General features: G+C 48.6%; 1 protein-coding gene across 1 annotated transcript; it reads left to right on the top strand.

Annotated features, from left to right (window-relative positions):
* Positions 1-9,138: 9,138 nt before the first annotated feature.
* LOC123100574 (uncharacterized) lies at positions 9,139-10,304 on the top strand. Its single transcript, XM_044522482.1, has 2 exons — positions 9,139-9,939; positions 10,046-10,304. The coding sequence occupies exons 1-2, from the start codon at positions 9,232-9,234 to the stop codon at positions 10,064-10,066; spliced, it is 729 nt and encodes a 242-aa protein (XP_044378417.1). The 5' UTR covers positions 9,139-9,231; the 3' UTR covers positions 10,067-10,304.
* The last annotated feature ends 1,454 nt before the right edge of the window (positions 10,305-11,758 follow it).

Raw genomic sequence — 11,758 nt, 5'->3', positions numbered from 1 at the left:
CCGGAACCCCTTCCGGTGACCCGATACGTACCTGGTACCCCCGGACACTTCCGGTGTCCGAATACTATCGTCCTATATATCAATCTTTACCTCTCGACCATTTCGAGACTCCTTGTCATGTCCGTGATCTCATCCGGGACTCCGAACAACATTCGGTCACCAAATCACATAACTCATATAATACAAAATCGTCATCGAACGTTAAGTGTGCAGACCCTATGGGTTCGAGAACTATGTAGACATGACCGAGACACCTCTCCGGTCAATAACCAACAACGGAACCTGGATGATCATATTGGTTCCCACATATTCTACGAAGATCTTTATCGGTCGTACCGTAATGACAACATACGTTATTCCCTTTGTCATCGGTATGTTACTTGCCCGAGATTCGATCGTCGGTATCTTCATACCTAGTTCAATCTTGTTACCGGCAAGTCTCCTTACTCGTTCCGTAATGCATAATCTCACAACTAACTCATTAGTCACATTGCTTGCAAGGCTTATTATGATGTGCATTACCGAGAGGGCCCAGAGATACCTCTCCGATACTCGGAGTGACAAATCCTAATCTCGATCTATGCCAACCCAACAAACACCTTCGGAGATACCTGTAGAGTATCTTTATAATCACCCAGTTATGTTGTGACGTTTGATAGCACACAAGGCATTCCTCCGGTATCCGGGAGTTGCATAATCTCATAGTCAAAGGAATATGTATATGACATGAATAAGCTATAGCAATAAAACTGAACGATCATTATGCTGAGCTAACGGATGGGTCTTGTCCATCACATTATTCTCCTAATGATGTGATCCCGTTCATCAACTGACAACACATGTCTATGGTTAGGAAACTTAACCATCTTTGGTTAACGAGCTAGTCTAATAGAGGCTTACTAGGGACACGGTGTTTTGTCTATGTATCCACACATGTATCAAGTTTCCGGTTAATACAATTCTAGCATTAGGGATGAAGTGAAAACTTTCCGCTTTTCCGAAGGAAATATGGAAACGGAGAGGAAATATGAAAACGAAAATGGGAATTTGCCAAACGGAAGTGGAAATGGAACTTTTTATGCGGAAATGGAAACAAAAACAGAAAGGCGTTTTCCGGTGGAACAAGCGTGGAAACGGAACTTTCCGTTTCTGTGAATATGGAATTTCGTTTTTACTATAGACCTATGTGTAACACCCTGATAATTTAGCTATAGTAACCTCACCATAATTTGCCTTGTCATCATGTTGTAAAGCATTTTGTCACTTGATGAAAACCGAGTCAAATACAAATTTCAAATAACTAGTCAAATTATTATTTCTTCAAACTATCAAATAAAAATGTTCGATGGGTGGCAAATATTCACTAAGTAATGAACATGTTGGAACCAACCTCATTTTGTTTCCCAATTTGCCCCTGGAATTCTTTTAGAGGAACAACAAGATTAAATAAAAGCATTTTAATTCAACTATAAATTTAAACAGTTCCAATTGGCCTCAAAACTTTTTGTGCCACCCCACCATAATGCAATTAAATTATGTGCTAAGTTTCATATTTAGCAAAATTCATTGGGTATCCAAATTATTGCAAAACGGTAATAGAAAAAGAAATAAAGCAAAAAAGGGGGAAACCTATCTACTGTTGGGCTGGACCTCAAGTGCAGAGGGAGGCCCAGCCCAACTGGGGGTCACCTCCCACCTCCGCTACAGGGGAGGCAGGAGACGTGGCGACCATCCGCCATGGCGCCGCGGCGTCCCCCATCGCCTACAAGTCATTGGGCGCACCTCCCTCCCTCCTCGGAACCCTAGCCCCCAAATCACCATCGTTTCCTTCCCCCTCTAGTTCGATTTGAACTCATCAGATCACGCGGTGACCGCGGCCCCCTCGTCGTTGCCGTGACCACCGTCATCGTCGTCGCGCCGGAAGACGTCTAGGAGGATCGCCGCGTTTGGCTTCTTCCGTTCAGGGAACCAGCTCGAGCCGGGGTGTCGCGTAGCCGCAGCCGTCGTCGTCTTCTTCGTTCGGCGGCCCACATCTCGTCGCCCCAACCGCTGCTCTGGCCCGTCCCCGACCTCCCTAGCCTCATCGTCGCGCTCAGGGTGATGTCAGTACTCTGGAGGTGGCAAAGGTGCGGGCAAGACAAGGGAGACGTAAAGAAGGCGCGAAGAAGGCGTAAAGTAGTCGCGGGAGTGTTTGAATTCAAGTGTGTGCTTGTGGGCCGTGAGCCTTGTAATCGCGTGGGCCGTGGGCCGTATGAGTTCGGGTGGCACTCACGAGTATATAAGCAAGGCGTCTCACTGTGGATAGGCATCGAAGATTTGAAATGAAATATTCTGAGCCACAGGCTCCTCTTCCTCCTCTCGCTGCCTTCTCCTAGCTTCTCACCTCTCTCGCTCGCTCCCTGAGATCTCTTCTTACCCTCCCTCGTCGCCGGCGAACTCCTACCGCTCCTAAGTCGTGACAATCTAGTATCAGAGCCACCTCCTCGCTCCGCCGTGCGATGAATTTTTTTTCCGAATCATACCCGACAAATCCGTGCCGACGGTAGCGGATCGCCTGCGCGCTTAATCTGTGTAAATCCAGACCCGAGGTGGGTTGATTTGGGATTAATCGGCCACAACGACGACATTCAAGCCTAATCCGCAGTCGCGCTTCATCGCGGACGAGATGGAGGCGTTCCAAGAGCGCATGCTGAAGGAGTTCGCCGAGATCAGGGCGGCGCAACGCAAGCTAGAGGTGGTCGACGGGATCTGCGCGCAGCTGGCGGCGCTCGACACCAAGCTTACGGAGCAAACGGCGCGGCTCGACCAAGTCCAAGTGAAGGTGGATTTGTCCTGCGACACCTTGGGACAGGTTCAGCAGAGCCGATTCCATGTCGCTCAGAAGGGGAAACCGCCAGAGGTACCGGAGACCTCGTCGCTGACAGTGCCGGAAGTGTCAGACGTCATTCTGGGCCTAGGGCCACCGTTCGTTGCTCAGGGGCTGCCTCGTCCTGTCCAGGTACCGCCCAATACCTCTCTGTCCCAGCAAGTTGTGCAGTCAGTTCAGGAGGAAAATTCAGGCAAGAGGCCGTGGTTGCCCAAAATGGATTTTCCCCGTTTCGATGGCAGTGATGTCAGGATCTGGTTAGATAAGTGTGAGGCGTTCTTCAAGTTATACAGCATACCTGACAATTTCAAGGTCACCTCCGCCTCCCTGTATCTGACTAATAACGCTGCAAGTTGGTATCAGGCCTTTAAACAAAACAGCGCATATCACACTTGGCCGCAGTTTTTTGCAGCGGTAGTATAGGAGTTTGATGTGAATGTATACAGGCAGAAGATGAAGGACCTCATGTCGCTGAAACAGGAGGAAACAGTGGAGGAGTACAAGCAAAAGTTTCTTCAGCTGGTCTACACCATCAAGTTGTATGAACCATCAATCAGTGATACTTTCCTGGTAACTCGTTTCATTATGGGGCTCAAATCAGAGTTACGATCAGCTGTGGAGTTTCAGATACCTACAAATGTCCACATGGCAGCGATGTATGCTTCGGTTCAGGAAGGACTGTTACTGCAGCAGAAGACAGTCAGAGGATCTTACCAGAAGACTGCTTTTACCAAATCTGACACTCGGCCGGCATTGGCTACTGGTGATCTGTGGAAGGCAAAATAGTTGAAAGAATATCGACGAGCTAACAGCCTGTGTTATAAATGTGGAGAGAAGTTCACTCTGGGGCATGTATGCAGTCAGTTACCTGTGACTGGGGCTCAACTGAAAACAGCAGAAACAGTGGTGCAGAATGAGATAATTTCTGATGCCCTTTTGGATGCTCTCGTTGAGCAGTCTACAACAGACTGTGCTACTATTTCAGTTACTGCCTTGTCAGGTGCAACTCACCCAAAAACCATACAACTGAGAGCCTTGGTGGGGAATCAGGTGGTGCTCATATTAGTGGACTCAGGGAGCACCCACACTTTTGTGGATCAAGCACTGCTCAACAGGATAAATGTTAAGGTGGAGAACTTGAATAGGCCTATGCAGGTAAAAGTGGCTAATGGAGAACTGGTACAATGTTCTAAAAAAGTTTCTCAGTTAACCTGGTGGATTCAAGGTCATAACTTCACAAATGCAATGCATGTGCTTCCTCTTGGGGGACATGACATCATTTTGGGCATGGACTGGCTAAAACAATGGGGAGTGATGCAATGTCACTGGGCAGAAAAGTGGATTCAGTTCAAATATTCAGGACAAGAGGTGAAGTTACAGGGTGTGTTACCTGCAAAACCAGCAGAGATTACAGAAGTCACAGCTGAACAACTGTTAAAATGGGAAAAAGGCAATGAAGTTTTGGCAACTGCTGTGTTAAACAGAATTGTGATGGCACCTGAAACTCCAGTTCCTCCTGCTGTACAAGAATTACTACAACAACATCACACTGTGTTCAAAGATCCTCAGACTTTGCCCCCTCACAGACCACTGGATCATGAAATTCATCTCATTCCTGGGGCTGTTCCAGTAAATTGCAGGCCATACAGATATTCTCCACTACAAAAATATGAAATAGAGAGACAAGTGTCTGAAATGCTAAAAGCTGGTTTGATCACACCAAGCATTAGCCCTTTTGCTTCTCCTATTCTCCTGGTAAAGAAGAAAGATGGCACTTGGAGGTTCTGTGTGGATTACAGAAAGTTGAATGATATCACCATTAAAAGCAAGTTTCCTCTACCAGTGATTGATGAGTTACTAGATGAATTAGGCGGTGCTAAGTGGTTCTCAAAACTAGATTTAAAGGCTGGGTATCATCAGATTCGAATGAAAGAAGAAGATGAGCATAAGACAACATTTAAGACACACCATGGCCAGTTCCAATTCAGGGTGGTTCCTTTTGGACTGGCTACTGCTCCAGGCACATTCCAATGCAATATGAATGTGTTTATGGTAGGGCCTAACAGAAAGTTTGTGTTAGTATTCATGGATGACATTCTAGTATTCAGCTTCACACTAGAAGATCATATTCAACACTTGAGGTCTGTGTTTGAAATTCTGGCACAAAATCAGTTATATGTGAAACGGAGTAAGTGTGTTTTTGCTCAGCAGTCAATGGAATATTTGGGCCACATTATTTCTGACAACGGAGTAGCTACTGATCCTGCAAAAACAGAAGCTATGGTTAATTGGCATGTACCAACTAATGTTACTGAGTTGAGAGGATTTTTGGGGCTAACATGTTACTACAGAAAGTTTGTGAGGAACTATGGTCTGTTGGCTAGGCCTCTCACTGTTTTATTGAAGAAACAAGCTTTTCAGTGGTCTGACACAGCTCAAGCAGCTTTTCAGCAGTTGAAACAGGCCATGGCCACAACTCCTGTTCTAGCTTTACCAAACTTTGCAAAAACCTTCACTATGGAGACAGATGCTTGTAATACTGGAGTGGGAGCTGTTCTTTCTCAGGAGGGGCATCCCATTGCTTACTATAGCAAGGCACTTGGAGTAGCTAGTCAGAAACTGTGCATTTATGAGAAAGAATTTCTGGCAATCATGATGGCCATAGACAGGTGGAGATCTTACCTGGCCAGAGCACCTTTTGTCATCAAAACAGACCACCAAAGCCTCTGTCACTTAGGGGATCAACTTCTCACTTCAGACTTGTAGAGAAAAGCCATGACAAAACTGGTAGGACTGCAGTTCACTATCCATACAAAAAAGGAGTGGAAAATACTGCAGCAGATGCACTTTCCAGAGTGGCTCATTTATTTCCTCTCCAAGCAATGTCTACAAGCAAGCCTGTCTGGATACAAGAAGTGTTGAATTCCTATACAGTGGATCCTGCTGCACAACAGATGTTGCAGAAGCTAGCAGTGGATAACAAAGCTTGTCCTGGATTTCACTTGCAAGAGGGGCTCATTAAACATGAGGATAAAATTTGGATTGGAGCAAATGCAGGTCTGCAAACAAAGCTCATCCAGGCTTTTCATTCATCACCAGTGGGAGGACACTCTGGCATACTTCCTACTCACCACAGAGTGAAGCAATTGTTTAGTTGGACTGGTATGAAAACATATGTGGAAAATTTTGTGAAGCAGTGCAATACTTGTCAACAGGCTAAACATGAGCTGTGCAGAACACCTGGGTTGCTACAGCCTCTTCCTTTACCAGATCGACCATGGCAAGCCATTAGTATGGACTTCATTGAAGGATTACCTAAATCAGAGGGGTTTAGTGCTATCCTCGTGGTGGTGGATCGTTTCACAAAAGTAAGTCACTTTGTGCCTCTGAAACATCCGTTTACAGCAGCCTCAGTAGCTAAGGTCTTTCTCAATAACATTGTCAGACTTCATGGACTGCCCTTGTCCATAGTTTCTGATAGAGATAAGATTTTTACAAGTGCATTCTGGAAAGAATTGTTTCGAGTGTGGGGCACTGAACTCAGATGAGCACAGCATATCACCCCCAAACGGATGGTCAAACAGAGCATGTGAACCAGTTCTTAGAAATGTACTTACGCTGTGCAGTTCATGCTTCTCCAGCTAAATGGGCGGCCTGGCTTCCTCAGGCAGAGTTTTGGTATAATTCTACATATCACTCTTTGTTAGGCTGCACTCCTTACAAAGCATTATATGGACAAGACCCGAATGTAGGATAGTTAGCAGGTCAGTCTGTTTCCATGAATCCGGATGTTCAAACTTGGTTGGCCTCTCAGAATGAACACACAGCGTTGCTCAAAGACCATTTAGCAAGAGCTCAGTGCAAGTATAAGCAGTTTGCTGACAGAAAAAGGTCTGATTGCCAGTTTGTGGTGGGAGAAACAGTGTATCTGCCAGCTTGCTCTAGAAAAACGGAAATTGGATCTCTCTCTGGTGGGAGCCTGGCAGCGGGGAAAACGGCACCTGCAGGGGGAACTTTCGTTTTAGCTGGTCGTGACCAAGAAACCACCGGCTTTACTTGGTACATATGCCCAGTCGTCTGTGGTCAATCGCCCATGCCCCAAACTGGCTCTCAAATATTTTGGGCCATTCAAGATTCTGGAGAAAATTGGAAATGCAGCATACAGGCTGGAGTTGCCGTGAGGCAGTATGGTTCACCCAGTTTTCCATGTATCTCAGCTCAAAGCTCACGTACCGGATCATACTCCGGTGTTCACTACACTGCCTGTTCCGCTGGATTTGTCTCTGCCTGGAGTGCAACCGGAAGAAATCCTGGATCGCCGCCTGGTCAAAAAAGGGAACGCATCGCATCTTCAGATCTTGGTCAAGTGCACCACAATTCCCACGTCCTCAGCCACTTGGGAAGACTATCAGGTGCTCAAGGATCACTATCCAGCTGCACCAGCTTGGGGACAAGCTGGTTCTTCAGGGGGAGGTATTGTCAGTACTCTGGAGGTGGCAAAGGTGCGTGCAAGACAAGGGAGACGTAAAGAAGGCGCGAAGAAGGCGTAAAGTAGTCGCGGGAGTGTTTGAATTCAAGTGTGTGCTTGTGGGCCGTGAGCCTTATAATCGCGTGGGCCGTGGGCCGTATGAGTTCGGGTGGCACTCGCGAGTATATAAGCGAGGTGTCTCACTGTGGATAGGCATCGAAGATTTGAAATGAAATATTCTGAGCCACATGCTCCTCTTCCTCCTCTCGCTGCCTTGTCCTAGCTTCTCACCTCTCTTGCTAGCTCCCTGAGATCTCTTCTTACCCTCCCTCGCCGCCGGCGAACTCCTACCGCTCCTAAGTCGTGACAGGTGAGTCCCTCCTCCTGTTCCCCCTTCTCCCCTCTCCGTTTCGCTGTCGTAACGCCGCGTCTGCGCTTTGGTCGCCATGGAAGGGAGCTTGCTCCTCGCGCACACGCACTGCCTCGCCTGGCCGCGCACTGCCTCCTGCCCTCATGGGGTTGCTACGAAATGCTGCTTAATTTGCAAGTTGTGATGTGACATGATGATGAGGCGTAGCGTAGCACCACGCATATGCCGAATTCGGAGCAGCCTTTGGAGATCTCCCAACGTGAGGGCCGCATCAGCCTGTCTCGCCCGCTTCTTTTTCCCTTCCCCGGAATCCATCCAGGATTGGTTTCGGTCGATGGATGGATGCTGCTCATCCTCCCGTGCCCAGTTGATTTTTTTTAAGGAGAAAACTTCAAATCTATTCATCTTTACACTCATGGCAATACAATGAACGTCAGAAATGATAAAAATTACATCTAGGTCCGTAAACCACCTAGCAATGACTACAAGCATTGAAGCGAGCCGAAGGCCCGTCGCCGTCATCGCCGCTCCCTCTTCGGAGCCGGGCAAAACTTGTTTAGTAGGCAGTCGGGAAGTCGTCGTGATAAGGCCCCATAGGACCAGCGCAACAGAACAGCAACCATCGCCGATGAAGAGTAGCGTAGATCGAAAGGATCCAGCATGAAGAAACGCAAACGTAGACAAACTACGACCAGCTCCGAACAAATCCACCCAGGGCAGATCCCTTGTAGCCCGCCTCTCTCCATCAGTTCGGACTTTTGGATGAGTTGGCTGGAGCATGAATTCAATATGCATGCCCTGTCCAAGAAAAGCTTAGGGTTTGCTCGGATCTACAAGCAGAGCGTGTGTGAGAAACTCACTGGCAGCGTGCAGGACAGGACTCAAGTCCTACTCTAATCTAATTAAACTCTACTTGTGCTACGGACGGGACAGGTGCCCGTGCGGCAACGTCGTCGATGGATCGATCGATCGCTGGGTTTTGTCACGATTATCCCAACCACCCGACTAACCCGCCCGTATAATAAGCGCTTCGTCTTCGTCGCGTGGCAACATAAGTTTGTCTTTGACGGAGACCACATCGGTTTTGGTTCGAGGGTTTGTTGGGATGCTTGTCATTTTCGGATGCTTTGCTTTTGGTAGCTAGGAAATGACCAGCCACCCTTCGCAGCCGTTGTGTCACTAGTTCAACTTGGTCCGGTCGTTTATGCCCGCTAGTGCTACGTCCTAAATCTTGGAGCATATTTCCGGCCCACGTTATCAAGCAGACAAAAGCACGAAAAAATATAGTGTACGAGAAAGAGAGAGGACAAGGGCACTGGGGGCAGGGGCAACATGGGCATTTCATTTGCACCCAACGGCCTGGCCTGCGCGGTGGCGGTGGGGCGGGCGAGTGGCCTGCGCGGCGCGACTATATCTGCGCCATGCCGAGCTTCCTCTCCTCAGACTCAGACAGCGCGCGTGCTGCACCCCGCACACCACACGTACAACCAGTCTAACTTGCTCGCTATAGACACGCGCACGCGGCCCATGGAGGTGAGCGGCTCGCCGCAGGACCTCGGCGACAGCTTCTCCTACGGCTGGCTCAACCAGGCGCCGCTCTCCGTGGACCGCCTGGCCGCCGACGCCGGTCAGTATTCCTTCGGCGGCTCCAGGTCCTCCTTCATCGACATGGAGGACCCCGCGGAGCTCTTCTCCATGCGGTGGACCACGCCGACGGCGAGCGACTTTGACTTCGGCCTCCCGGTGCCGGCCGACGGTGGGGCCGCGTCCCCGGCGCAACTGGTCAGCGCCAGCCAGATCTTCCGCGGCGGCCGGCTCCTCCCCTGCGAGCCCGGAGGCTGCTCCGGCACCTCTGTGCAAGAAGACGGCGACGGCTCGGTGGCCCGTCGCGCCATGGACGCCGTGCGGCGGTTGTCGCCTCCGTCGTCGCCGCTGTTCCACTCGGCGCAGAGCACGCCGCTGTCGCTGAGCGCGTGCTCCAGCGCGACGAGCAAGCACGGCGGGCAGCGCCCGATGGCGAGGCGGCGCCGCGGGTCGTCGCCGTGGAAGGTGCTGCTGAGGTACGTGCGGTTCCTGATGCCGCTGTACCGGAAGGCGAGGGCGAGGCACGCACACAACAGGGTCGCGCCGGCGGGGAGCCCGTCGCGCGGGTCCACGTCGAGCGCCGTCGAGTGGTGCCACGGCAATGCCGACACGGCCGTCCACGACGCCATCCTCTACTGCAAGAAGTCCAGCGTAAGTGCACCTTTCTCCTCAAATCAAAGCATACACACGTGCTGATTAGCAGTATCGATCGACATGTTCTCCTAATTAACACCTTCAATTCGGTCTCTGATATCAGGGAAAAGATGCACTGCCATGAAGGAGATCGATCAATCGCAAGTCACCCAGCGCATGAGTTCCTGAATCTGTGTGTTCAAGCTCAAGCCCGTATCCGATTTTTATTTTTGTGCGTGTTCTGATCTTCAAATGCCTTGGTGTGTGTGTATATATGACAGTATTACAGATGTATGCCTAATTAACCGTGTATGAATGCTGTGTCTCATGGATGGGCTCCATGCCTCCATTAGTTCTTCTTTCTTATTTGCGCACGGACACCATTTCTTGCGTTAATTAGTTACGATGATTAAGCGAATATAGTTTGTCGGCTCGAGTTATGCGAGCTGTTTTCCGAAGATTTATATATACAGTTTTGCTAAAGCACAATCTGTGACAGGAAACCCCTTTCGCTAAAGAAAAAAAAATCTTATCTACGGCTCGACTAAGGGAATGCAATTTGTGGGCTCGAATTATATCCTTTTTACGAAAATATTGTCGTCTTTTCTTTCGTGAAAACTTTTATTTATTCATCGTGTCATGGCAGTACAAAGAACACAGAAATAACAAAAATTACACCCATGTCCGTAGATTAATATTGTGTTCTCGTTAACATATTCAAGGCATTGCGAGCATCTGTATCGCGTGTGCTGCTATGTGCCAAGCCCCTGCAGTATAGAAATTGAGAAATCATTTTATAGTGTTGACCTAGTGCTCGTCTAGCGTGTTGCCTTTGGCACCTATTGATAAGTGGAAATGGTTAAGATATTTGTGTTGATTTGGGAGGGGTCAGACTAACAAAAATAGGGTTGAACAGATGAGGCAATCTGCAGGCATGCGCAGGGACATAACACTGTATCAATCAATCTAGACACAAAATACTCGAATTATTGGGCGCCCTTCTCAGCACTAGTATCCTAAGCAGAAGAAATAACAGAGTTGTAGCAATTGTCATCCATCTTTCTCAATAAAAGCATAGATAAATTTGACCAAAAACTCAATTAGAAAACTCAACCCATCTACTATCATCCATGTCATGGCATGGCCACAAAAATTAAAATTTATGTAAGTATTTCCCACCAGCCAAGAGAAAGAGAGGAGACGGATGCAGTTGGCTACGTCTTGTCCCTGTCGAACTGCACAGGAATGTTATGTCGAGAAGGGGAGAGGGACAATACGGACGTCTACACGATGATCTACCGCGTCAGCCAGCAGGATGATCAACATATGCAAAAATGTTTCTTGTCTAATTGAAAGAAAGAAAGAAAGAAAGAAAGAAAAGCCGGCTGGTGGCGTCTCACGTGGCCACCAGTCGTGGATGCAAGAGTAGGATTTCGGCCCCTTTTGGGGGCGTCCAAGCATTGCCACTGCTGTCTATTATTGGTCTCATTCATGTAACTCTTTTTTTCTTTTTCATTCAAGTAACTCTCGTGGCTAGAATAAGATCGACGGGGCAGATTATGGACGCAGCTAGTGAGCAATTGTCTGGATTGCGACTCGTGATGGAATGAGTAAACAGGCATAAGACCTACGTACAATCGGCGTCAAATAATTGCAGGCCATGGTACGTGCGTGCGTAATCATATTGCATTCTGCAGGCGCCGCCTCCTCTTCCAAAATAATCTTAGGGTTCCTCTCCCTTCCGCCGAAGCCGCTGCTGGTCCGCGTCGTCTTCTGTGGCCCTAGGGCCATGATGGCGTGGTGGATTTCGGTCCTTTTCGACGGGAGGGCGTTGTTT

Source organism: Triticum aestivum, chromosome 4D (genome assembly GCF_018294505.1).
Source record: "Triticum aestivum cultivar Chinese Spring chromosome 4D, IWGSC CS RefSeq v2.1, whole genome shotgun sequence".
Taxonomy (NCBI): Eukaryota; Viridiplantae; Streptophyta; class Magnoliopsida; order Poales; family Poaceae; genus Triticum; species Triticum aestivum.
The sequence above is the reverse complement of the archived record's forward strand: the minus strand, read 5'-3'. Positions and strand labels throughout refer to the sequence as shown.

What these genes read in the sequence shown, in the direction of transcription:
- LOC123100574 (XM_044522482.1), top strand. Translation starts at nt 9,232, where the DNA reads ATGGAGGTGAGCGGCTCGCCGCAGGACCTCGGCGACAGCTTCTCCTAC. An exon ending in TCTACTGCAAGAAGTCCAGC is followed by an intron (nt 9,940 to 10,045) that starts GTAAGTGCACCT and finishes CTCTGATATCAG; the next exon opens with GGAAAAGATGCACTGCCATG.